Genomic DNA, 25873 nt, shown 5'->3' with positions numbered 1-25873 from the left:
GAGGGGGCATCCCCCCTGCAGGGTTTGTGTGGGATCCCCTTGGAGCTGATTGCTTGCAAAGCAAGATGTGCCCTGTCAGCTGGGAGGGGGAACTCGAGAGCTTTCCAGTGCTGGGAGCTGCTGGGTGGGCGCCAGTGCTCCTGGAGGTGCTGGGCTGCTGCTTGGCCCTGCTCTCCCTGCAGGGTTCTCTTGCAGCTGCTGAGGCCTCCCCAGGTCTCTCCTGCCCTGTGGGTGATGTGTGCGGGGTTGCAGCAGCAGCAGCAGCAGCAGCAGCAGGGTCCCCCGGGCTGGGTGGTGCCACAGCTTTGGTTCTTTCCTTGTCTGTCAGTGTTAAGCTCCCGTGTTTAATTCTCAGGACACCTCTCCACCTGGCGTCTGCAAACGGCCACACAGAGGTCGTCACATTTCTAGTAAGGCACCGCTGCCAGTTGGATGCTGCTGACAATTTTGGGAGAACACCCCTGATGATGGTGAGTGAGAGAAGTTCTGCTCTTGGCAGAGGGGCTTATTGAGTGTGCATGAAAGGAGAGGTGTCTGGCAGGACTCTGTGCGCAGAGGGAGTGAAATGTGAGTTTTGGAAGTCTTCCCTTTTTTTTGGAAGTCTTCCCTTTTTTTGTGTGTTCTCAGGCAGTGCAGTTCCAGCACCAAGCCTGTGCTGGTTTTCTGCTGAAGTGTGGTGCAGACCCAAACCTCAGAGACGTTGTCGGCAACACCGCCCTCCACCTGGCAGTCCTGTCTTGCAGTCCTAAAGTTGTGGAGCTGTTGCTTGATCATAATGCCAACCTTGATGCCAAGAATAAGGTACATGTTTCTATTTCTAGAGGAAGTTGTTTCAGAAAGTGGCAGCAATATTTCTGTTGAAGACTATTTTTGACTTCGATGATTAACTTGGTGTATTTGTCTGTCCTTTCAGGAGGGCTTTACCCCACTCAGTCTTGCTGTCTCCAAAGGTCAGGTAGAGACAGCTGAGTTTCTCCTGAGAATGGGAGCTGATGTGCATGCTCGAGACCAGCAACAAAGGTAAGGGGTTTATCCACGTGGGTCCCTTGAGTATTCTTTCGGTGGGATTGCTGAGAGGCACAGCAGCCTCATGTGCACTGAAGTGTTGTACGTGTGGCAGCTTGGTGTGACCATGCAGTTGTGTTGATTCTCTCTCCCATGTTCTTGTTGCTTTTAATGGAACCTGCTTTTTCTTTTGTTCATTGTCAAGTAATGGGAGAGCAAGCTGAGAGCACGCAGGAATGAAAATACTGACTGTCTGTGTAAAATGATGACTTCATAGCACATCTGGATCTTTCAGAACCCCACTCATGATGGCTGCTTCTGTTGGGAAGATGAAATTGATCCAAGTTCTCCTGCATTACGGTGCTGACATTTCCCATGAAGATACTCATGGGCGGACAGCTGATGATTATGCTTGTATTTATGGGTATCCCAGGTAAATGTTTAACTTTCTGGTTCAATGAAGTGGTCAGTTATAAGTGTGGCTGTTGAATAATTTTGTTGTTCCTTCTCTGATGTGGTTAGGTGTGCTTTGTTAAAAGCTAGGCTGAAAGAGTGTACCAAGCAGGAGTTAATAACTTGGAATGTGCATCTATAGGATGAAGGTGACTGCAGGGAACACTGAAGTGTGTACCGGCCCTGCAGAAAATTCTGTGTGTCTTGCCCTTCAGAAGTACTTAGGAGTCCCTGAATTCATGTGAATGTGTGTAGGATGAATAAAAACTGGCTGTTAACTCTTCTGCTAAATGTTACCTGCCAGGAAGTGGTTGTTTTTAACAACTCTGTTTCCTCTCTCTCTCTCTCTTTCTTTAGTCTTAGTGAGCAGCTGTCAGAAAGTGCAGCTCCAAAGAAGGCAGAAGCAGCTCGTGCAGGTGACATTAAATTGTCCTGTGATCAAACATCTAGCTCCTTCTCTTGAGGTTTTAAAATCCAGTCTGTCCTTACGAGGCCACGAAACCCTAAAAGAATCTTAGGAAATTAATATTTTTATGCAATGAAATTTAGTCTTGTGCTTTACCTCTCAGACCCTACGGTGGCGGTTTTATTCTCTTTGCGTTCTTAAGGGTGTTTTATCAGAACTGTGTGGCAAATGGACAGCAGATAGTGTCCAGGGGACATTTCTTGGCATTATTACTGCAGTCTCTGGCTGGCACCATGAAGCACGTGTCCTGCATCATGAGAGTCTCTTTGCTGTGCTGCAGTAACAGGCTGAGTGTGAGGTTAAGCTTTTGGTCTGGGTTATGCTGTTTGATTTTCTTTCCCTTTTCAGAATAGTCTGTAACTGGCTAGAGCATCAGCTAGTATTGTCTCTAGCATAATATTACACATCATACTACATGAACTAGTAAAACTTTTTCCTCTGCTGTGTACTCATGTGTGCAAGGAGTACCTTGTTCATATGTACTGTTGAATTTTTAGCATGCCAAATCTAATTTCACCATGTCGTTTCGTGTTTGAGCAGGAGTAGAAGACTTTTCCAAAGGAGGCTTGAAAAGGTGAGACTTTACAAATACCTACCACTTCCTTGAGGGGGTGATCTGGGAGGCACAGGTGTCATCAATTTGCTTTGCTTTTTAAGCAGATCTGAGAAAAAGGGGATTGGTGATGGTTGGAGTGCTTCTGCAGAACAATTGGATTTTACTCCCAAGGTATGGTGCATTTCCAGGGAAATTGTCCTGTGAAAAGGAGTTATTTGAAGGCAAGTAACTGGGATTGAAAGCAACTGCAGTTCCAGCCAGCACTGTTTCCTCCTTAGAACCTTAGAGCTCTCTTCAAGTACCTCAAGGGAGGTTGGAGTAAGGAGGGAAACAGCCTCTTCTCCTTAGGGAACTGGGATGGGAGCAGAGGAAATGGATGGAAGCTGCACCAGGGGAGGTTTAGGATGGGTGTTAGGAAACATTTTTTCACTGAGAGGGCTGTCAGGCATTGGAATGGCCCAGGACAGTGGTGGAGGCACCATCCCTGGAGGCACTGAAAAGGCGTTTGGAGCTGGTCCTTAAGGACATGGTTTAGTAGTTAGATGATGGTGTTGGTCAAAGGTTGGACTGGATGATCTTGGAGGTCTCTTCCAAGCTGTACCATTCTGTGATAGAAGCAGTCTCTGGCCTGCCAGCCTTTCTTCTGCTGTCAGTTTTTCCTAACAGACCATAGGCGTGGCAGAGCGTGCAGCAGAGTTACGGTTTGGCACAAAGGAGCAATAGGTAACGACATGAAAACCACATTGTTTCGTTTCTTGGGGCTCATTTGGGTCAGGCTTGCAGACCCTAAAAGTTTCTCAGTTACTTTTATAATCTGTTCTGTTCTTCTCCTGTGAGGTGATTCTTGTTTTCTGTAAATTTGGTGTTTCAGTCCAAACAGATAGAGGAACAGGGCATTTCTTTGTGAGGACCTCCTGAAATCCTCCATCTGCTGCTGCTCCTTTCCTCCCCATCAGGTTCCCCCACCAGCACTCAATGGCTGAGTTACTCAAACAGGTTCTTTTCTATGAGATGGCATTCTGTGCTTGTGTGTCATCTCACACTGCACATTTTCCCTCTTTTTTGGAATGCTCAGGCAGTGTTCTCTTTGTCAGCTCCAAGCTCTGGTGCCTGCTGTTCTTACTGGTGTGCTGAAGAATGAGCACCTTGTGCAGTGATGTCGGGAGCATCTGTTGTGTTGCAGTGGGGTTCTGGAGGGGTGAGGAGCAGGAGTGTGGCAGTTGGAGATGCCAGCATGTTTAGTTTTAACATGATTCAATTTTCTTGCCTTGATGTAAATGGAAGTGATGCATTTTTCTGGCATGATAGTAAAATTGAGGGGTATTTTGGTTAGTGTACTTGCAGGGGCTAATTTAGGCATCAAGTCTAGGGATGTAAACAGTTCTTTGAGCTTGTTTCTATTGAAAAAAAAAGTTTTGCAGAAATACATCTTTCTTTACAGAAGCAGCAGGAGCCAAAGGTGACACGGTGCATGAAGGCTTTCCAGCAGGGCAGGAAAACCAGTAAGCTATCTGGGAAAGATTGCACGATAGACTGATCTGTAAAAGTAGGCTTGCTAAGTAGAGTTTTGTATTTTTTTTCTTCTCTAGTAGGCAAGAAAATTAACTTGTGAAGACACGGCACTTTGTAATTTCAGAACCAAATAAGCCTTAACATTAAGCTATGAATCCCCTGCTAAGCCTTTGTCCCTGGCCAAGCCCTTCCTCTGCCCTGCCCATCCCTTCCCTACCTCCTTTTCCAGACATTGCTAGGTGACTCCTCTGAAGTGTGTTAGTCTGGAAATTTGCCAATTGCAATTAAATAAATAACTCCTTTTGTTCACATAGATTTTTTTTTTTATTATTCCTTGTGCTTTTAGATGATAGCCATGGTTCTAGAATCAAAAGTTACTAAAGAAAAGCCTCCAACATAGAACAGTGGAGTGGCAGAGTGAAATAAAACCACTGAGTGTCTCCTTTCCTCCCTGGTGTGTAGGTTCCCTGCCACCCGTGGAAGAAGTGGAGGAAGCTGAGGATTTTCTCTGGGCTTCTCCCTGGGATTCTGAGGTACTTTGTGCGAAGGACAGGGAGGTTGCCACGGTGGTGCTGGGGAGGGTAGGAGGAAGATCCAGATGCACCTGAAAACTTGCTTCTGACCTGGGCCTGACCATTGCTGGTTTCCTGCTTTCCTGCTTGTGTCCCATGTCTGTCAGGGGCCCTTGGACATTGTTCTTCTGCAGGCAGCTGCTCAGGTAGGGGTGGGATGAAGTCTGCTCAGGAGAAGGACTTGGGCCTCATGGCAGCTGTACCTTGAGTTTGCTTTCTGAGCTGTTTCAGATTGGAGCAGGAAGCCAGTGATTTTCTTGGAGCAAAGCAGGGGGAAAGAAGAAAGGAATGATGGGTTTGGGACCGGTGAAACTGAAATGAAGCTGGGCTGAATTGGGGAAGTGCTTCTCAGGGGCTGTTCAGAAGGAGGGCTGAGACTCAGGACCTCAGAATTCTGCTAAAGATTTCCCTGGAAACACAGAAGGCCTTGTAAAAGAAAGCAAAGTTTCCCTTTTCTCTTCCACAAAAAATGTTCTTCAAGCTGTCAGTGGGTGGCGAAGCAGATGCTTGTTTCTGCTCTTCCCAGCTTTTTTGTTTCATCTCTTTCAGGAAAAAGCACCTGAACAACATGGAAAAGAAGAGAAGAAAGAGGTTGCTGTAGAGCTAGAGCATGCCATTGCTGGATGTATAAAAAAGTACTTACTTAATGGTAGCCCTGATGAGCCCAACACAACTTGCAGTAAAAACCCTGGTGAGAGAAATGATCTAGATCCAGATACTTCCTCTATGAATATAGATCCACCTAGAGTAAATGAACTAAAACAGTGGTTGACTTCTGAGGTTGCAAATTTTATCCTGGCCTGTAAAGCCTGGTGGCCACTTGTTAGAGTAGGAAAGCAGCTTTTGTATGTTCCTTCTCTGAGACCTGAAGTTGTGGTGTTGGAGTTGCATATGGTGCATATGAAGTTGGATTGCAGATGGTGCTCTATGCAGCAGGTGCCCTTCTTGCTTCTGTTGCTGTGTTCTCCCTGAAGCAATCTGACCAAAATGTGCAGATGAAGAGGAGAAGGAGGACTGGAGTGTCTTGGGTGTGCCAGTAGCATTCCCCTTCCTGGCGGGTGCTGTTGGATTGAAAAGCTGTGCTTGCTCTTGGCTGAAGCCGGGGAAAGCTTTGAGTGGAGCTGAGGGAGAGCCCTTCTGTTCCAGTGCCCCAGCTGCTCTGGTTTTAAGACGTAGGAGGTGTCTGCAGTGCCACCCGTGTGTGTGTGTGTGTGCTGGAAAGCCTTGCCAGCTGGGTCAGAGGGGAGCACTTTTGTTCCTCAGCTCAGGCCTCAGAGCAGGAGGAGGAGGCCCCCTTTGCATTGCTGGAAGCATCTTGCTCGTTACTGCATGGACCCCAGTTTATCTGAGAGAGAGAGAGATCCTGCACCTTGAAGACACTGGAGTGAATTATTTGTGGCCATACTGATATTCATAAACTTTCTTTTTTACATAAGAAAGTTAAATGCCACCAAAGAAAATATTTAACACATATTTAGCACATTAAAAACTCTATTCTGATCATTTTCTCTCTAGCAGCTCTCAAATGTGAGGGGATGTGATGTTTTCTGTAAAGATTGTTCTCAGCATTAATCAAGATGCACGCTAGGAGTAAATAAGTAGCATTAAGTCATGCTGGTTGTAAAAATCTGTTGTTTTCACTGTAGGTGAGCACTCAGGATCTACTTGCCATGTGTCATCACCAGCAAAAAAAAGAAGCCTAAAGGAAGCCACTGACAGCTCTGGGGTGCAGGTATGTGAAGGCAAATATTTTGAATTAGAGTCTGGACTGATAAGTGGCATTATAGAGTGAATTGGATTATACATTAAGGTAAAGAAAAGTAACCAGAAAGTGACTAATGGTGATGGCAGAGTCCTGCAGAGGAAGGTTGTGTTACTGTCTGAAGTTGGTACAGTCCTCTTAGGATGAGGAAAAATCCTTGCCAGATGCAGGATATTTGCTGTTCTGCTGCTTTGTTTCCAGCTGGTTTTTTTTGTTTCCAGCTGGTGTTGTTCCTGCTGTGCTGTGCAGACAAAGAATGCAGTCAAATGCATTTCTTCCCCATGCAAAATGCATATTGAAGGGAAGAAGGAGATTTGTCTGTAACAGGCAGATGTGTGTGATTAAACATGCGTGGTCTTCCTCTTTGTGAGAGAAAGCTCATGCAAGAAACCTTGAATTTTGGTGACCTTTGAAGCTTTCCCTGCCTCTGCAAAACGTGTGTGTGTTTGGCCATGTGAGGAAGTATTTGAAAAAGATTTTTTCTGAGGGCATTCATGAGGGGAATAGGGCAGGCATCCTGTTGGTGTTGGGCAGCTGGGGCAGGGCTGGGCAGAGGGGTCTGGAGTGCTGTGTAACACCTCAGGGGAGAGTGGAGGACATTATTTCCACTTCTGGGACATGGTTTAGTGGGCATGGTGGTGTTGGTTTCCCAGTTGGACTGGAGGATCCAGAGGTCTTTTCCAGCCTTAATGCTTCTGTGGTTCTGTGCTATGACTCTGTGCTATGACTCTGTCCATGCAGGAGGCATTGGCCGAGTTCCAGAGTGAAAGGCATTTATTCCATCAGCTGCTGGAAGACATGCAGGAGCAGCAGCTCATCCAAGGAAGGGCAGTGACTGTTTCCCAGGAATGGTTTAATGACATTTTCCACAAACTCAGTGCTGCTGCTGAGAAACAAGTGTACATGCTGGAAGAGATGAACAAGGAATTAAAGGCCGATTGCACTGATTTAAGAGAACAAATCTATAAATATGAGGCTGACAAAGTAAAAAGTGAGGTAAAGTATAAACTGTTTGCAGTGTTGAAGGCAACTTCATTGGTGTAAATTTCTGTTTGTGTTTTGGGCCCCCTTCTGAGAGACCTGCCTCTTGCTCAAAAGGTCAATTTCAGCCACTGACCTAAGCTTTCTAAAGTGTATTTTGTGATGAGTAGCAATATTTAAATTTGTTCTTTGTGTCTGTGTTAAGGCTAATGATCTGGTCAGAAGACTTGTTAGGATGTCAGTTAAACTGTCGTTCTGCAAATTCTACCAGTCCCAGGCAGAGTAAAGGTTTAAAAGTTGCCATACCCAATTTATTGAACTTTACTTTCTGGAAAAAAGGAACTAGTCCTGTTGAGACACTGGTGTGCTGTTTGTCTGCCTCAGTGATGAGAACAGTGCCTTAAAATTGCATTTCTTTGTTCCTCTCAACCCCAGAGTGTTTGAGAGAGAGGAATAATTGCATGTGTCAGATAACCACCTTATTCTTCATTTTTCATGAAGCAGCTGGTGATAATTTAGAGGTGCTCAGCTGTTGACTGCTGGTGGCAGGCAAAATTTTCCTCCCTTTGGGATTGAGTCCCAAGACAGGTCTAAGTGTATAATCATATAAGTTAAAGTAAAGGCATAGTTCATGTTCTTATAACCTTTTTTGTGCTCATCTAACCATTTCATCAGGGCAATGTCAGAGAGCTGCAGCAGGAGCTTGGTGAAGCTCTTAAAAAGCTGTCTGTGGCAGAAGCTTCGCTGGAAGTTGCTACGAAGCGCTGCAGGAACCTGGAGGAAGCCAACCTGGGCTTGGAAAAGGAACTGGGAGAGGCTAAATCCAAGGTAGGTGAATTTGTCCCAGAAGTCCAGAACCAACTCCAGCACCCCCCCAGAGATGGGATGACGTGTGGAGGAGTCTCACTGTTTGATAAACGTGGTGTCCATGTCTGTGACATGAAGGACACGGTGTCCTTACTTGGTCTGAGGTTTGTATGTGGCAAGGTGCTCTGCAAAAGAGACTGACGTGTCTGTTGCTCATTGCATGTGGTTTGGCCCAGCAGTTTGTCTGATTTCTGAAGGGCAGTAGAAATTCTGGACTGCTGCACTTGGGCTTCTTTATGCTCACGGTGCTTCCCCTCACCCCCCCCTCCCTCTGGTAACAGAGGATGACAGAATCTTTTTGGTTGGAAAAGACCTTTAGGCATCAAGTCCAGGTGTTAACCCAGCACTGCCAAGACCACCACTGCATCATGCCCCTCAGCACCACATCTCCACATGTTCAGGGATGTGGAGTACCTTGAGTGCCGGTGACTCAACCCCTTCCCTGGGCAGCCGCTTCCAGTGCCTGACAACCCTTTAGGTGAAAATATTTTTCCTGGACCTTGGCCTTGCTGAACCTCCTAGAGTTGACCTTGGCCCGTGGCTCCAGCCTGTCCAGGTCCCTCTGCAGGGCCTTCCTACCCTCAAGCAGATCAACACTCCCACCCAACTGGGTGTCACCTGCAAGTCTACTGAGGGTGCACCCCCTGCCCTCATCCTGATCATCGGTAAAGATATTGAAGAGAAGGGGCCCCAACACTTAGCCCTGGGGGACACCACTGGTGAGCAAAGACCAAACGGATTTAATCCATTCACCAGCAAGTTTCCAGTTCTGAATGGTTTCGTACCTTATTCTGCATAGATATATATATTCTATTTATTTATTTTTCCCCCTTGTTTGGCCCTGCTGCCATTTCCATCCTGAAGCAGCCTTCGTGCAAGGGCTTCTTCCCAGCTGGTTTTTGAGTAGCTCTTGCTGTGCTCTTACAAAAATGAAAGTAGAGAGGCCTCAGAGTTCCTAAATAGGAATCATCTTCATCTCCTGACCAGAGGGGCAGTGAAGTCACTTCAGGAGGGGGATGAATTTTTATTTCATATTTTCAATGAATGAGGGAACCAATAGATACAAAGAGTGCCATGAGTCCCTTAAAGAGTTGGAGGGTGAGTGTTGGTGCTTGGAACCATGCTGTAAGGGATCAGGGGAGGGATCTGGAGGGTGGAAAAGTAACATGTTTTGTGGGTGTTTACTAGTAGAAGTGAAGATCTGAAGGTATTTGAAATGTTGGCAGTTTTTTGGGTAGTGGGTATGTGCAGACATGGGCAGTCGCCAGAGTAATATCTGCAGTCAAACTGTGGCTCTTGCATCACAAGAGATTGCTTTGAGTTTTGTTAAAAAAATACATGATTCGGGGTATGCTGGTGTAGTGTTCAAGAGGAGTAATACTTGAGCCTTTCTTAGATATTAGAAAACAGAAATCCTCACAAGCAGCTGGTGATAATTTAGAGGTGCTCAGCTGTTGACTGCTGGTGGCAGGCAAAATTTTCCTCCCTTTGGGATTGAGTCCCAAGACAGGTCTAAGTGTATAATCATATAAGTTAAAGTAAAGGCATAGTTCATGTTCTTATAACCTTTTTTGTGCTCATCTAACCATTTCATCAGGGCAATGTCAGAGAGCTGCAGCAGGAGCTTGGTGAAGCTCTTAAAAAGCTGTCTGTGGCAGAAGCTTCGCTGGAAGTTGCTACGAAGCGCTGCAGGAACCTGGAGGAAGCCAACCTGGGCTTGGAAAAGGAACTGGGAGAGGCTAAATCCAAGGTAGGTGAATTTGTCCCAGAAGTCCAGAACCAACTCCAGCACCCCCCCAGAGATGGGATGACGTGTGGAGGAGTCTCACTGTTTGATAAACGTGGTGTCCATGTCTGTGACATGAAGGACACGGTGTCCTTACTTGGTCTGAGGTTTGTATGTGGCAAGGTGCTCTGCAAAAGAGACTGACGTGTCTGTTGCTCATTGCATGTGGTTTGGCCCAGCAGTTTGTCTGATTTCTGAAGGGCAGTAGAAATTCTGGACTGCTGCACTTGGGCTTCTTTATGCTCACGGTGCTTCCCCTCACCCCCCCCTCCCTCTGGTAACAGAGGATGACAGAATCTTTTTGGTTGGAAAAGACCTTTAGGCATCAAGTCCAGGTGTTAACCCAGCACTGCCAAGACCACCACTGCATCATGCCCCTCAGCACCACATCTCCACATGTTCAGGGATGTGGAGTACCTTGAGTGCCGGTGACTCAACCCCTTCCCTGGGCAGCCGCTTCCAGTGCCTGACAACCCTTTAGGTGAAAATATTTTTCCTGGACCTTGGCCTTGCTGAACCTCCTAGAGTTGACCTTGGCCCGTGGCTCCAGCCTGTCCAGGTCCCTCTGCAGGGCCTTCCTACCCTCAAGCAGATCAACACTCCCACCCAACTGGGTGTCACCTGCAAGTCTACTGAGGGTGCACCCCCTGCCCTCATCCTGATCATCGGTAAAGATATTGAAGAGAAGGGGCCCCAACACTTAGCCCTGGGGGACACCACTGGTGAGCAAAGACCAAACGGATTTAATCCATTCACCAGCAAGTTTCCAGTTCTGAATGGTTTCGTACCTTATTCTGCATAGATATATATATTCTATTTATTTATTTTTCCCCCTTGTTTGGCCCTGCTGCCATTTCCATCCTGAAGCAGCCTTCGTGCAAGGGCTTCTTCCCAGCTGGTTTTTGAGTAGCTCTTGCTGTGCTCTTACAAAAATGAAAGTAGAGAGGCCTCAGAGTTCCTAAATAGGAATCATCTTCATCTCCTGACCAGAGGGGCAGTGAAGTCACTTCAGGAGGGGGATGAATTTTTATTTCATATTTTCAATGAATGAGGGAACCAATAGATACAAAGAGTGCCATGAGTCCCTTAAAGAGTTGGAGGGTGAGTGTTGGTGCTTGGAACCATGCTGTAAGGGATCAGGGGAGGGATCTGGAGGGTGGAAAAGTAACATGTTTTGTGGGTGTTTACTAGTAGAAGTGAAGATCTGAAGGTATTTGAAATGTTGGCAGTTTTTTGGGTAGTGGGTATGTGCAGACATGGGCAGTCGCCAGAGTAATATCTGCAGTCAAACTGTGGCTCTTGCATCACAAGAGATTGCTTTGAGTTTTGTTAAAAAAATACATGATTCGGGGTATGCTGGTGTAGTGTTCAAGAGGAGTAATACTTGAGCCTTTCTTAGATATTAGAAAACAGAAATCCTCACAAGCAGCTGGTGATAATTTAGAGGTGCTCAGCTGTTGACTGCTGGTGGCAGGCAAAATTTTCCTCCCTTTGGGACTGAGTCCCAAGACAGGTCTAAGTGTATAATCATATAAGTTAAAGTAAAGGCATAGTTCATGTTCTTATAACCTTTTTTGTGCTCATCTAACCATTTCATCAGGGCAACGTCAGAGAGCTGCAGCAGGAGCTTGGTGAAGCTCTTAAAAAGCTGTCTGTGGCAGAAGCTTCGCTGGAAGTTGCTACGAAGCGCTGCAGGAACCTGGAGGAAGCCAACCTGGGCTTGGAAAAGGAACTGGGAGAGGCTAAATCCAAGGTAGGTGAATTTGTCCCAGAAGTCCAGAACCAACTCCAGCACCCCCCCAGAGATGGGATGACGTGTGGAGGAGTCTCACTGTTTGATAAACGTGGTGTCCATGTCTGTGACATGAAGGACACGGTGTCCTTACTTGGTCTGAGGTTTGTATGTGGCAAGGTGCTCTGCAAAAGAGACTGACGTGTCTGTTGCTCATTGCATGTGGTTTGGCCCAGCAGTTTGTCTGATTTCTGAAGGGCAGTAGAAATTCTGGACTGCTGCACTTGGGCTTCTTTATGCTCACGGTGCTTCCCCTCACCCCCCCCTCCCTCTGGTAACAGAGGATGACAGAATCTTTTTGGTTGGAAAAGACCTTTAGGCATCAAGTCCAGGTGTTAACCCAGCACTGCCAAGACCACCACTGCATCATGCCCCTCAGCACCACATCTCCACATGTTCAGGGATGTGGAGTACCTTGAGTGCCGGTGACTCAACCCCTTCCCTGGGCAGCCGCTTCCAGTGCCTGACAACCCTTTAGGTGAAAATATTTTTCCTGGACCTTGGCCTTGCTGAACCTCCTAGAGTTGACCTTGGCCCGTGGCTCCAGCCTGTCCAGGTCCCTCTGCAGGGCCTTCCTACCCTCAAGCAGATCAACACTCCCACCCAACTGGGTGTCACCTGCAAGTCTACTGAGGGTGCACCCCCTGCCCTCATCCTGATCATCGGTAAAGATATTGAAGAGAAGGGGCCCCAACACTTAGCCCTGGGGGACACCACTGGTGAGCAAAGACCAAACGGATTTAATCCATTCACCAGCAAGTTTCCAGTTCTGAATGGTTTCGTACCTTATTCTGCATAGATATATATATTCTATTTATTTATTTTTCCCCCTTGTTTGGCCCTGCTGCCATTTCCATCCTGAAGCAGCCTTCGTGCAAGGGCTTCTTCCCAGCTGGTTTTTGAGTAGCTCTTGCTGTGCTCTTACAAAAATGAAAGTAGAGAGGCCTCAGAGTTCCTAAATAGGAATCATCTTCATCTCCTGACCAGAGGGGCAGTGAAGTCACTTCAGGAGGGGGATGAATTTTTATTTCATATTTTCAATGAATGAGGGAACCAATAGATACAAAGAGTGCCATGAGTCCCTTAAAGAGTTGGAGGGTGAGTGTTGGTGCTTGGAACCATGCTGTAAGGGATCAGGGGAGGGATCTGGAGGGTGGAAAAGTAACATGTTTTGTGGGTGTTTACTAGTAGAAGTGAAGATCTGAAGGTATTTGAAATGTTGGCAGTTTTTTGGGTAGTGGGTATGTGCAGACATGGGCAGTCGCCAGAGTAATATCTGCAGTCAAACTGTGGCTCTTGCATCACAAGAGATTGCTTTGAGTTTTGTTAAAAAAATACATGATTCGGGGTATGCTGGTGTAGTGTTCAAGAGGAGTAATACTTGAGCCTTTCTTAGATATTAGAAAACAGAAATCCTCACAAGCAGCTGGTGATAATTTAGAGGTGCTCAGCTGTTGACTGCTGGTGGCAGGCAAAATTTTCCTCCCTTTGGGACTGAGTCCCAAGACAGGTCTAAGTGTATAATCATATAAGTTAAAGTAAAGGCATAGTTCATGTTCTTATAACCTTTTTTGTGCTCATCTAACCATTTCATCAGGGCAATGTCAGAGAGCTGCAGCAGGAGCTTGGTGAAGCTCTTAAAAAGCTGTCTGTGGCAGAAGCTTCGCTGGAAGTTGCTACGAAGCGCTGCAGGAACCTGGAGGAAGCCAACCTGGGCTTGGAAAAGGAACTGGGAGAGGCTAAATCCAAGGTAGGTGAATTTGTCCCAGAAGTCCAGAACCAACTCCAGCACCCCCCCAGAGATGGGATGACGTGTGGAGGAGTCTCACTGTTTGATAAACGTGGTGTCCATGTCTGTGACATGAAGGACACGGTGTCCTTACTTGGTCTGAGGTTTGTATGTGGCAAGGTGCTCTGCAAAAGAGACTGACGTGTCTGTTGCTCATTGCATGTGGTTTGGCCCAGCAGTTTGTCTGATTTCTGAAGGGCAGTAGAAATTCTGGACTGCTGCACTTGGGCTTCTTTATGCTCACGGTGCTTCCCCTCACCCCCCCCTCCCTCTGGTAACAGAGGATGACAGAATCTTTTTGGTTGGAAAAGACCTTTAGGCATCAAGTCCAGGTGTTAACCCAGCACTGCCAAGACCACCACTGCATCATGCCCCTCAGCACCACATCTCCACATGTTCAGGGATGTGGAGTACCTTGAGTGCCGGTGACTCAACCCCTTCCCTGGGCAGCCGCTTCCAGTGCCTGACAACCCTTTAGGTGAAAATATTTTTCCTGGACCTTGGCCTTGCTGAACCTCCTAGAGTTGACCTTGGCCCGTGGCTCCAGCCTGTCCAGGTCCCTCTGCAGGGCCTTCCTACCCTCAAGCAGATCAACACTCCCACCCAACTGGGTGTCACCTGCAAGTCTACTGAGGGTGCACCCCCTGCCCTCATCCTGATCATCGGTAAAGATATTGAAGAGAAGGGGCCCCAACACTTAGCCCTGGGGGACACCACTGGTGAGCAAAGACCAAACGGATTTAATCCATTCACCAGCAAGTTTCCAGTTCTGAATGGTTTCGTACCTTATTCTGCATAGATATATATATTCTATTTATTTATTTTTCCCCCTTGTTTGGCCCTGCTGCCATTTCCATCCTGAAGCAGCCTTCGTGCAAGGGCTTCTTCCCAGCTGGTTTTTGAGTAGCTCTTGCTGTGCTCTTACAAAAATGAAAGTAGAGAGGCCTCAGAGTTCCTAAATAGGAATCATCTTCATCTCCTGACCAGAGGGGCAGTGAAGTCACTTCAGGAGGGGGATGAATTTTTATTTCATATTTTCAATGAATGAGGGAACCAATAGATACAAAGAGTGCCATGAGTCCCTTAAAGAGTTGGAGGGTGAGTGTTGGTGCTTGGAACCATGCTGTAAGGGATCAGGGGAGGGATCTGGAGGGTGGAAAAGTAACATGTTTTGTGGGTGTTTACTAGTAGAAGTGAAGATCTGAAGGTATTTGAAATGTTGGCAGTTTTTTGGGTAGTGGGTATGTGCAGACATGGGCAGTCGCCAGAGTAATATCTGCAGTCAAACTGTGGCTCTTGCATCACAAGAGATTGCTTTGAGTTTTGTTAAAAAAATACATGATTCGGGGTATGCTGGTGTAGTGTTCAAGAGGAGTAATACTTGAGCCTTTCTTAGATATTAGAAAACAGAAATCCTCACAAGCAGCTGGTGATAATTTAGAGGTGCTCAGCTGTTGACTGCTGGTGGCAGGCAAAATTTTCCTCCCTTTGGGACTGAGTCCCAAGACAGGTCTAAGTGTATAATCATATAAGTTAAAGTAAAGGCATAGTTCATGTTCTTATAACCTTTTTTGTGCTCATCTAACCATTTCATCAGGGCAACGTCAGAGAGCTGCAGCAGGAGCTTGGTGAAGCTCTTAAAAAGCTGTCTGTGGCAGAAGCTTCGCTGGAAGTTGCTACGAAGCGCTGCAGGAACCTGGAGGAAGCCAACCTGGGCTTGGAAAAGGAACTGGGAGAGGCTAAATCCAAGGTAGGTGAATTTGTCCCAGAAGTCCAGAACCAACTCCAGCACATCCCAGAGATGGGATGACGTGTGGAGGAGTCTCACTGTTTGATAAACGTGGTGTCCATGTCTGTGACATGAAGGACACGGTGTCCTTACTTGGTCTGAGGTTTGTATGTGGCAAGGTGCTCTGCAAAAGAGACTGACGTGTCTGTTGCTCATTGCATGTGGTTTGGCCCAGCAGTTTGTCTGATTTCTGAAGGGCAGTAGAAATTCTGGACTGCTGCACTTGGGCTTCTTTATGCTCACGGTGCTTCCCCTCACCCCCCCCTCCCTCTGGTAACAGAGGATGACAGAATCTTTTTGGTTGGAAAAGACCTTTAGGCATCAAGTCCAGGTGTTAACCCAGCACTGCCAAGACCACCACTGCATCATGCCCCTCAGCACTACATCTCCACATGTTCAGGGATGTGGAGTACCTTGAGTGCCGGTGACTCAACCCCTTCCCTGGGCAGCCGCTTCCAGTGCCTGACAACCCTTTAGGTGAAAATATTTTTCCTGGACCTTGGCCTTGCTGAACCTCCTAGAGTTGACCTTGGCCCGTGGCTCCAGCCTGTCCAGGTCCCTCTGCAGGGCCTTCCTACCCTCAAGCAGATCAACACTCCCACCCAACTGGGTGTCACCTGCAAGTCTACTGAGGGTGCACCCCCTGCCCTCATCCTGATCATCGGTAAAGATATTGAAGAGAAGGGGCCCCAACACTTAGCCCTGGGGGACACCACTGGTGAGCAAAGACCAAACGGATTTAATCCATTCACCAGCAAGTTTCCAGTTCTGAATGGTTTCGTACCTTATTCTGCATAGATATATATATTCTATTTATTTATTTTTCCCCCTTGTTTGGCCCTGCTGCCATTTCCATCCTGAAGCAGCCTTCGTGCAAGGGCTTCTTCCCAGCTGGTTTTTGAGTAGCTCTTGCTGTGCTCTTACAAAAATGAAAGTAGAGAGGCCTCAGAGTTCCTAAATAGGAATCATCTTCATCTCCTGACCAGAGGGGCAGTGAAGTCACTTCAGGAGGGGGATGAATTTTTATTTCATATTTTCAATGAATGAGGGAACCAATAGATACAAAGAGTGCCATGAGTCCCTTAAAGAGTTGGAGGGTGAGTGTTGGTGCTTGGAACCATGCTGTAAGGGATCAGGGGAGGGATCTGGAGGGTGGAAAAGTAACATGTTTTGTGGGTGTTTACTAGTAGAAGTGAAGATCTGAAGGTATTTGAAATGTTGGCAGTTTTTTGGGTAGTGGGTATGTGCAGACATGGGCAGTCGCCAGAGTAATATCTGCAGTCAAACTGTGGCTCTTGCATCACAAGAGATTGCTTTGAGTTTTGTTAAAAAAATACATGATTCGGGGTATGCTGGTGTAGTGTTCAAGAGGAGTAATACTTGAGCCTTTCTTAGATATTAGAAAACAGAAATCCTCACAAGCAGCTGGTGATAATTTAGAGGTGCTCAGCTGTTGACTGCTGGTGGCAGGCAAAATTTTCCTCCCTTTGGGACTGAGTCCCAAGACAGGTCTAAGTGTATAATCATATAAGTTAAAGTAAAGGCATAGTTCATGTTCTTATAACCTTTTTTGTGCTCATCTAACCATTTCATCAGGGCAATGTCAGAGAGCTGCAGCAGGAGCTTGGTGAAGCTCTTAAAAAGCTGTCTGTGGCAGAAGCTTCGCTGGAAGTTGCTACGAAGCGCTGCAGGAACCTGGAGGAAGCCAACCTGGGCTTGGAAAAGGAACTGGGAGAGGCTAAATCCAAGGTAGGTGAATTTGTCCCAGAAGTCCAGAACCAACTCCAGCACATCCCAGAGATGGGATGACGTGTGGAGGAGTCTCACTGTTTGATAAACGTGGTGTCCATGTCTGTGACATGAAGGACACGGTGTCCTTACTTGGTCTGAGGTTTGTATGTGGCAAGGTGCTCTGCAAAAGAGACTGACGTGTCTGTTGCTCATTGCATGTGGTTTGGCCCAGCAGTTTGTCTGATTTCTGAAGGGCAGTAGAAATTCTGGACTGCTGCACTTGGGCTTCTTTATGCTCACGGTGCTTCCCCTCACCCCCCCCTCCCTCTGGTAACAGAGGATGACAGAATCTTTTTGGTTGGAAAAGACCTTTAGGCATCAAGTCCAGGTGTTAACCCAGCACTGCCAAGACCACCACTGCATCATGCCCCTCAGCACCACATCTCCACATGTTCAGGGATGTGGAGTACCTTGAGTGCCGGTGACTCAACCCCTTCCCTGGGCAGCCGCTTCCAGTGCCTGACAACCCTTTAGGTGAAAATATTTTTCCTGGACCTTGGCCTTGCTGAACCTCCTAGAGTTGACCTTGGCCCGTGGCTCCAGCCTGTCCAGGTCCCTCTGCAGGGCCTTCCTACCCTCAAGCAGATCAACACTCCCACCCAACTGGGTGTCACCTGCAAGTCTACTGAGGGTGCACCCCCTGCCCTCATCCTGATCATCGGTAAAGATATTGAAGAGAAGGGGCCCCAACACTTAGCCCTGGGGGACACCACTGGTGAGCAAAGACCAAACGGATTTAATCCATTCACCAGCAAGTTTCCAGTTCTGAATGGTTTCGTACCTTATTCTGCATAGATATATATATTCTATTTATTTATTTTTCCCCCTTGTTTGGCCCTGCTGCCATTTCCATCCTGAAGCAGCCTTCGTGCAAGGGCTTCTTCCCAGCTGGTTTTTGAGTAGCTCTTGCTGTGCTCTTACAAAAATGAAAGTAGAGAGGCCTCAGAGTTCCTAAATAGGAATCATCTTCATCTCCTGACCAGAGGGGCAGTGAAGTCACTTCAGGAGGGGGATGAATTTTTATTTCATATTTTCAATGAATGAGGGAACCAATAGATACAAAGAGTGCCATGAGTCCCTTAAAGAGTTGGAGGGTGAGTGTTGGTGCTTGGAACCATGCTGTAAGGGATCAGGGGAGGGATCTGGAGGGTGGAAAAGTAACATGTTTTGTGGGTGTTTACTAGTAGAAGTGAAGATCTGAAGGTATTTGAAATGTTGGCAGTTTTTTGGGTAGTGGGTATGTGCAGACATGGGCAGTCGCCAGAGTAATATCTGCAGTCAAACTGTGGCTCTTGCATCACAAGAGATTGCTTTGAGTTTTGTTAAAAAAATACATGATTCGGGGTATGCTGGTGTAGTGTTCAAGAGGAGTAATACTTGAGCCTTTCTTAGATATTAGAAAACAGAAATCCTCACAAGCAGCTGGTGATAATTTAGAGGTGCTCAGCTGTTGACTGCTGGTGGCAGGCAAAATTTTCCTCCCTTTGGGACTGAGTCCCAAGACAGGTCTAAGTGTATAATCATATAAGTTAAAGTAAAGGCATAGTTCATGTTCTTATAACCTTTTTTGTGCTCATCTAACCATTTCATCAGGGCAACGTCAGAGAGCTGCAGCAGGAGCTTGGTGAAGCTCTTAAAAAGCTGTCTGTGGCAGAAGCTTCGCTGGAAGTTGCTACGAAGCGCTGCAGGAACCTGGAGGAAGCCAACCTGGGCTTGGAAAAGGAACTGGGAGAGGCTAAATCCAAGGTAGGTGAATTTGTCCCAGAAGTCCAGAACCAACTCCAGCACATCCCAGAGATGGGATGACGTGTGGAGGAGTCTCACTGTTTGATAAACGTGGTGTCCATGTCTGTGACATGAAGGACACGGTGTCCTTACTTGGTCTGAGGTTTGTATGTGGCAAGGTGCTCTGCAAAAGAGACTGACGTGTCTGTTGCTCATTGCATGTGGTTTGGCCCAGCAGTTTGTCTGATTTCTGAAGGGCAGTAGAAATTCTGGACTGCTGCACTTGGGCTTCTTTATGCTCACGGTGCTTCCCCTCACCCCCCCCTCCCTCTGGTAACAGAGGATGACAGAATCTTTTTGGTTGGAAAAGACCTTTAGGCATCAAGTCCAGGTGTTAACCCAGCACTGCCAAGACCACCATAAAATCATGTTCAGAAGGGTTTTGTACCTTGTTCTCCATATATATATATATATATATTCTGAAACAGAAATCATCTTTATCTACTTTTGAGAGGAGACAAAGGGACTGAAGTCACTTTAGGAGAGGGATCAAGTTTTATTTCAGTTTTCAATGGGGGAGGAAACCAGTGGATAGGGAGAGTGCCATGAGTCCCTTAAAGGGTTGGAGGGTGAGTGTTGGTGCTTGGAACCATGCTGTAGGGGATTAGTAGAGGGATGGGAGAGACCAGTCTAGAGGATGAGAAACTATCAGGGGTTTGTGTTCATTTGCTAGTAGAAGTGAAAGTTTGAATGTGTTTGAACTGATGACAGTTTTTTGGGTAGTGGGTATGTGCAGACATGGGCAGTCACCAGAGTTTTTCAGCAGCAGTTGTTTTTTCTCTATAAAAGCTCTCCCAACTGTTGTCGATTCTTGCTGTGTTTTTACAGTGTCGGGAAGTGGAAAAGCAGCAGCTTCAATATGAGCATCAGATTTATCACTGCATGAGTTCTGGCAAGGATAGGGAAAGAAAACTAAGAGAGAAGTCCCAAAAACTTAAAGACCTCCTGTCATCACCTTCGGAGACCAGGGCTAGAGTAAAAGAGCTGGAAGAGCGTGTGCACTGGTAAGAGACTGACACAGAGAACCAAGGTGTCTGTCACTGTCCGGGGTTGTGTGAAAACCACAGCACAGCCTCGTTGCATCACAGCAAGTTAACAGGTGGTTTTGAAGATGCTTTTGTTTGTTTTTCCCCTGGTGCTCTTCAAGAACTGCTGCTCTGGTGGATTTCTCTGATAAGGCCTGTATTTCTTTTTAAGCCTTTCCGTGGAAAATGCCAGACTGGAAGGCACAGTCCAGCAGCAAAAACATATGATTGAAGCCCTTGAGGGAACCCTGCAAGCCTCTGCCTCAGTAAGCTGGTCCTCAACTTGCCTTGTTGTGAGCTCCTGAGCTTCTTACCGGTTGCTGTGGGGAAATGCTAAGATGAGGTTTTCCTGGAGAGCTGAGGGGAGCTCAGTTCCCTCTTTCTCCTGAATACTGGCTGCTGGTCTTTCCCCTTTGGTTCACAGGGCATGGTTTTCAGATGTCATGTGGGTGGGAAAAGCTCCTCCTGATGGTTTTCACTGAAGTTTCTTTGTGTCCTGCATGGTGTTCTCCCTCTCCTTGAAGAAAAGAGCAGAGGAGATGACTGCAACCAGTTTTACAGTGCCCTCAAACTATGGCCATTTTGATCATTGGTGCTGGGTATAATAGGAATAAAGAGGTGAAGAGGTGGATGTAGTATTCATTTTTGATAATGAGGAGTCTGGAACTTTCAGGCTGGAAAGTCAGTGTGTGTCTTCTTGCTTCTTTTACTGCTTTTGTAGGCTTGTCAGCACCTGCAAGACTTGATAACCAGCTTAAGAGCAGCACAGGCAGCTGCAGAGGAGCAGCACCAGCAGCAGGTACATGGGAGGCTTCTGTGTTTTCTACTTAGCTTTTTCTTACAGAGTGCTGCTAAAGCATCCAGCAAACTTGTGTTCTAGATAGTTGAGCTGAATCAGCAGGTTCTGTTCCACTTTGGTGCTGGATCTGCTAGGCAAATCTTGGTCCCTTTGGGTAGCAGCATAAATAGCACTGCTGATCTGAAAAGGTTTTCTTGCTCTCAGGAGATGTAGAGCTGCTAGAGAAGCAGTGAGGGTATGTTCTGTGGTGGGTGCTAAAGGGATTTTTCTCTGCTATCATTATGAACTCAAGAGGATGTCTGTAAGAAAGTTTTTGGGCTATTTTGTGTGTGTGTCTTCTTACGTTGCAAAGTTGTGAGCTCCTCTTCCCACTTCTAGAGTGTTCATTCTTTCTGCGAGCCCCAGGTGCTGCAGTTTGGTTCCTTAGGCACACTGCCTTAGCCTTAGCTGGAAATATTGGATGGGGAGAGGACAGTTTAGGCCTGTTTCCATGTGAGTTTCTGCTTCCTTTGTGCTGTTACCTCTCTGGTCACCTTAGTTTTTCCTTTTGCCACCGTTGCTTTCACAGCTGCAAAAGCAGGTTGTGCTGTCTGTGCCATCAAAGGACTTGCACAGCATGAGGACAGAGAGGCTGAAGCCAGGATTGCACCCTGAAGACCATGGTTCCCCACTTGGAAGGAGAAAGAATGAATTCTTGAAACAGGTGAGCCCAGGAAACCCTCCAGAGGACCAGCCAATACCCAGCACCACCTCGTTCACATTTTGTTGAGTACTTCTCTATTCAGGTGTTGCTCTTATTCCTGCTCTTCAGGCTCAGACTCCCTTGTGATTTAGGGATCCTCCAGGAGGCAGATAAAAGCTAGCTGGGTCCCTGTGTCAAAATTTTGGAGTGGTTGTATCAGGCAGAGTTGCTGGTGTGGTTTGCTATCAGCTTACCACATTGAGTAAGGATGCAGTTGCCCATTTTTCCCTGGATTTCTTCTGGTCATCTTCTGACCCCTGCGTTTCTGGGCAGGGTAGAATGTTTCATGCTTCCAGTTCAGTGTCTGGAGGAGCTGCTGCATGTTTTGAGGGTAGTGGGAGCTTAAAAACCTTGCAGAAAAACATACTGAAGGAACAGGGGGCAAATGAACTAGTGCCAAACAAGAAACAAGAAACAGCTGCCAGATTCCAAGGAGCAGTCTTTCCCTTTTCTCCTTTTCTGCAGAGGAAAAAGTATAAGTAGAAATTCAGAGCAGCTGCCAGCTCTTGGCTGGTTTGGCTGAGAGAACAGCAAGAGGGAAAACAAGATGTGAATCAAAATCACCTCTTTGCTTCAGTGGGAGCATCTGTTTCCATTGTTAGATACTGGCCTGCTGGGTGGGAAATCCAATGAAATATTCTCAGGAATTGTGTCCCTTGGCTTTCTGTGGAAGTTGGCTGACAGATGGAGGTGTAGTGCAGCTGCTGTGGGGAGAACATGAGATGCAGGTCCTGCCTGTAGATCCTGTTCTGCGCCCTGTGTGTCATCTGTCTTTTCTGTTTTGAAAGTGTGAGAGTGACAGAAAGAAAGAGAAGAAGCTTAAAGAGTTGAACTGCAGTGTCAGAGTGCATCTGGACAGAGAGCTGGAAACAAACAAGGAAGTGGAGAAAGAGTCTGAGAGGTAGGTCTTGTTCATATCCCTGAGCACCAGTTGACTGTATTAAACTTCAGTGTAAAACCGAGTGTATAGAGGTGTCTGTGAGGAAATTCCATCCTCATCTTAGTGCTAGCAAGACAGTGCTGTACATGAGATGAGAGCTTTCAAGAGCTGCCAAAGGAACTGCAAATGGAGGTTGCCCTGCAGGTCTCCTGGGAGGGAAGTCTGAATTCTTACTCAGGTGAAATTTGGACCCTCCAGGCATGGCATAGGAATGCTGTATTTTTCTCTCAGTAATTTCTGTTGTGTCAAGCACGTTAAAGATGAAGCAAGTTCCATCTGTGATGTTTACACAAGAGTATGTGAAAAAGGCTGGTTGTTCCTTTCCTTCATTGTTTTCTTGCCAAATTTGCTGTATAGGTTGGACGGATTTTCAAGAATTACACAGATTATAAAGGAAAATGAGGAGAAGATGTCCCTGCGTGATTTGAAGAAAGAAATGCAGGATGGCTATTCTGAAGTGGTCAATGAATTTGGTAAAATAAATACAAAGGTGAGCTCTCATTTGTGTGAGGTTTTTTGTGGCGGTGTTTTTTGATCCTGGAACCTGTGTTACTCTTTCCCAAGTCGTCTTTTCACGTTGTTCATTTGTTGTTTTTTTTTCTGGGCTGTATTTTGGAATGGATTTGGCTTTCCACAGTGCTCATTCCACTGCTGCAGCAGTAGATGACTGTACCCAATAACAATAACAAAGCAGTTATCCTGATGGGTAAAGATGAAAAGGTGATGTGCAAAGCAGTCTCTGCAAGGGCACCTCAAGGGAGATGGGAAGAGTCCCCACAAGGCTGTCAGGGTCCATGAGCTCCAGGGGCAGGAGCAGTCCCACGCCCCCTCCCCAAGAAGAGTAGCAGAGAGCCATGGGGATGAGCCAAGGGTGCAGATCCCCAGGGCAGCCCCTGGGGACAGGCAGATCTGCATTCCTGCCAGGACATGGTGTCCATGGGTGAGGGTCAGGGCTGAGAGCAGTGAGACCCAGCCCAGGCCACCATATGGAACGCCACCATCACTCAGAAGAACTGTATGAAGCTGGCTTTGCCCAAGGTCACCCTCAATCCCCATCTTAGGCATGACTTGAGCTGGAGAAAGTTCAGGTGGTGTGACAGCTGTTCTTTTTTAAAAGGAAGCCCCTCGTTTTGCTTTCATTTTAATACTGAGTTAGTAGATGACAAATACAGTCCTGGTGCCCAGTCCTTTATCAGTTTTTCACAGATTGCCTTCTTTTAGATCCTGCTGAACTCCTTTTCTTTTTTGGTTTTGTTTTTTTATTTTTCTCTCTACAGCTTGATGAACTTTTTTGGAAGCTGGAGGCAGACAGGGAGAAAACCAAACTCAGGCTCAGTGAACTGAGATGTGAATCCTGGGGAGGAACCAGGAACAACTGGAGAAGCCCAAACAGCAGCTGCATGCAGAGGTGAGAAACATCACCCATCAGTTCTGAGAACAGAAGCCACCAAAGTGGCAGGGTGGGGGACTCCTTCCTTGAGGAACCCTTTCCTCTCTGCCCTGTCCTACAGAGACAGTGTTCCTTCTTTAGAAGCTTTGATGAATAACAGTGCTGAGAGGGGGGGATTCTTTCTGAATGAAGAAAGTCAAGAATTCTTGCCCATGGTAGTTGCTCAGGGGTTCTGCCTTGGTTGCTGAGGGGAGTGAGGAGGCACAGGTGGCTCAGGGAGTAAACCTGTGCCCTTGACACTGGGCAGGTTCAGCTGAGGGATGGGAGAGTTCCCTTTTTCTTTGTGGTGGGTAAAAGTGTGTTACCTGCTTCAGGAGCAGGCAGCTTCCCAGGACAGACTGGAACAGAGCAGAGCCCATGACCACGATGCAGAGAGAAAGCTGCTGCTCTGCAGGATTGGAGACCTTGAACAAGAATTGGACAGTGAAAGGAGACCCTGAGGGAGAGCATTGCTCTAAATCAAAAATATGAAAAGCTGTATCTGGAGGAAGTGAAAAAGAGAAGATGCCTACAAAACGAACTGGAAAGGTAGGTACATGCCCTTTGGGGTGTTTTAAGAGATTACTTTTTTCTCATGTGTTTTCCTCCAAAACTTCCTCTTCTACATCTGGTCAGCATTATATCTGTAAACCTGAGATGGCGTATTTGTGAGGAAGGTTCCTTTAACCCTCGCTCTGTCTTTAATTTCTTTTGAACATTTCAAGAGTAACACCACTGATCGTGGAATTAATGTTTTTTTTAATTAATTGTACCTTAACAGTGAGCCTTTTTGCCCGTCTTTAATAATCTCGTCCTTTTATTCAATGAATGGCAAAATGCCCCCTCCCCCCCCCCCAATGAATTTGATGTGCTGTACTGCTTAAATAAGGATGGGCCCTTCAGAGAACAGAAGTTGGTTCTATGAAGGAAAAAAGTGGATATCTTTTTTGGCTTCCATTTGAGGAGCATGGTTTGAACTTCCCATGGGAAAGGGTATGTAGCTCCGATTTGTTGTGCAGGTGTTCTGTGCCTTTTGGAAGAAGCTGTGTAAGCACACAGCATTCACAGATTGCTTTGAAGCTCTCGTGCTGAGCAGTCCCAAGTGTTGGTAACTCTTGCTGCTCCTTGCAGGTGCTTTGACTGCTAAGATATAGGCTCTCCAAAACCCCTCATGTCAAAAGGAAAGCAAGATGCTTTTCTTCTCTTTATTCCTTTGCACAAGTTGTGGAGTGTTCTCTGGACCTTCTTGGCATTGTAAAGGCTCCAGAGAGAAGGGAAAGTTCTAACACCTCAACTCCTACTGCTTTGCTTCGGGTTGGTCCTGTTTTGGGGTCATCTTTTGGTCTAGGCAGTAGTTTTCCTGCTTTTTTTTCTTCTACCTGTGCCTTATTTGACATGTTAGGGCTCTCTTCTCCCCAGGATTTTGCTGTTGCTTGTACTTGCTTGAAAATGATCAGAGGTTCAGGGCTTTGGGGGGCTTTGGGATTTATCCACATGCGTCCCTTTAGTATTCTTTCAGTGGGATTGCTGAGAGGCACAGCAGCCTCATGTGCACTGAAGTGTTGTACGTGTGGCAGCTTGGTGTGACCACGCAGTTGTTTTGACTCCCTCTCCCATGTTATTTTTGCTTTTAATGGAACCTGGTTTTCCTTTGTTCATTGTAAAGTAATGGGGAAAATACTTTTCCTGAGAACAAGCAGGAATGAAGCTAATGACAGTGTCTGTGTAAAATAATCCATTTCATAGGAAGTTTTGAGTCTTTCAGAACCCCACCCATGATTGCTGCTGCTGGTAGGAGTCTTCATTTGATCAAAGTTCTCCTTCATTACAGTGCTGGTGTTTCCCATGAAGACACTGCTGGGCTGACAGCTGAGGATTATGCTTTTATTCATGGGTATTCCAGGCCTCCAAACTTGAAAATTTGCCGACCGCTCATTGGGATCTCATCATTTCCTTACGCCTCCCACTCCACAACAAGCACCGTGTTGTTCTCCTCAGTATGTGTGCCCCAGCCCTCCAAGCTGACCATGCA

At 46.7% G+C, this 25873-nt stretch overlaps 1 protein-coding gene across 1 annotated transcript; it reads left to right on the top strand.

Moving 5' to 3' along the window:
- The first annotated feature begins 282 nt into the window (after positions 1-282).
- Positions 283-25873, top strand: LOC139805810 (ankyrin repeat domain-containing protein 18A-like). Its single transcript, XM_071764651.1, has 23 exons — positions 283-470; positions 628-801; positions 914-1020; positions 1301-1438; positions 1816-1874; positions 2465-2498; positions 2585-2651; positions 3922-3982; positions 4455-4525; positions 5114-5255; positions 6211-6296; positions 7068-7322; positions 7983-8135; positions 18715-18867; positions 19735-19910; positions 20104-20197; positions 20653-20730; positions 21299-21433; positions 22261-22373; positions 22770-22902; positions 23690-23820; positions 24177-24390; positions 25673-25873. The coding sequence occupies exons 1-22, from the start codon at positions 465-467 to the stop codon at positions 24331-24333; spliced, it is 2523 nt and encodes an 840-aa protein (XP_071620752.1). The 5' UTR covers positions 283-464; the 3' UTR covers positions 24334-24390; positions 25673-25873.

The sequence above is a fragment of the Heliangelus exortis genome, chromosome 20 (genome assembly GCF_036169615.1).
Source record: "Heliangelus exortis chromosome 20, bHelExo1.hap1, whole genome shotgun sequence".
NCBI classification, from domain to species: Eukaryota; Metazoa; Chordata; class Aves; order Apodiformes; family Trochilidae; genus Heliangelus; species Heliangelus exortis.
The sequence above is the reverse complement of the archived record's forward strand: the minus strand, read 5'-3'. Positions and strand labels throughout refer to the sequence as shown.

What these genes read in the sequence shown, in the direction of transcription:
- LOC139805810 (XM_071764651.1), top strand. An exon ending in AACTTGCAGTAAAAACCCTG is followed by an intron (nt 5,256 to 6,210) that starts GTGAGAGAAATG and finishes TTTTCACTGTAG; the next exon opens with GTGAGCACTCAGGATCTACT. An exon ending in CTGGAAGAGCGTGTGCACTG is followed by an intron (nt 19,911 to 20,103) that starts GTAAGAGACTGA and finishes TTTCTTTTTAAG; the next exon opens with CCTTTCCGTGGAAAATGCCA.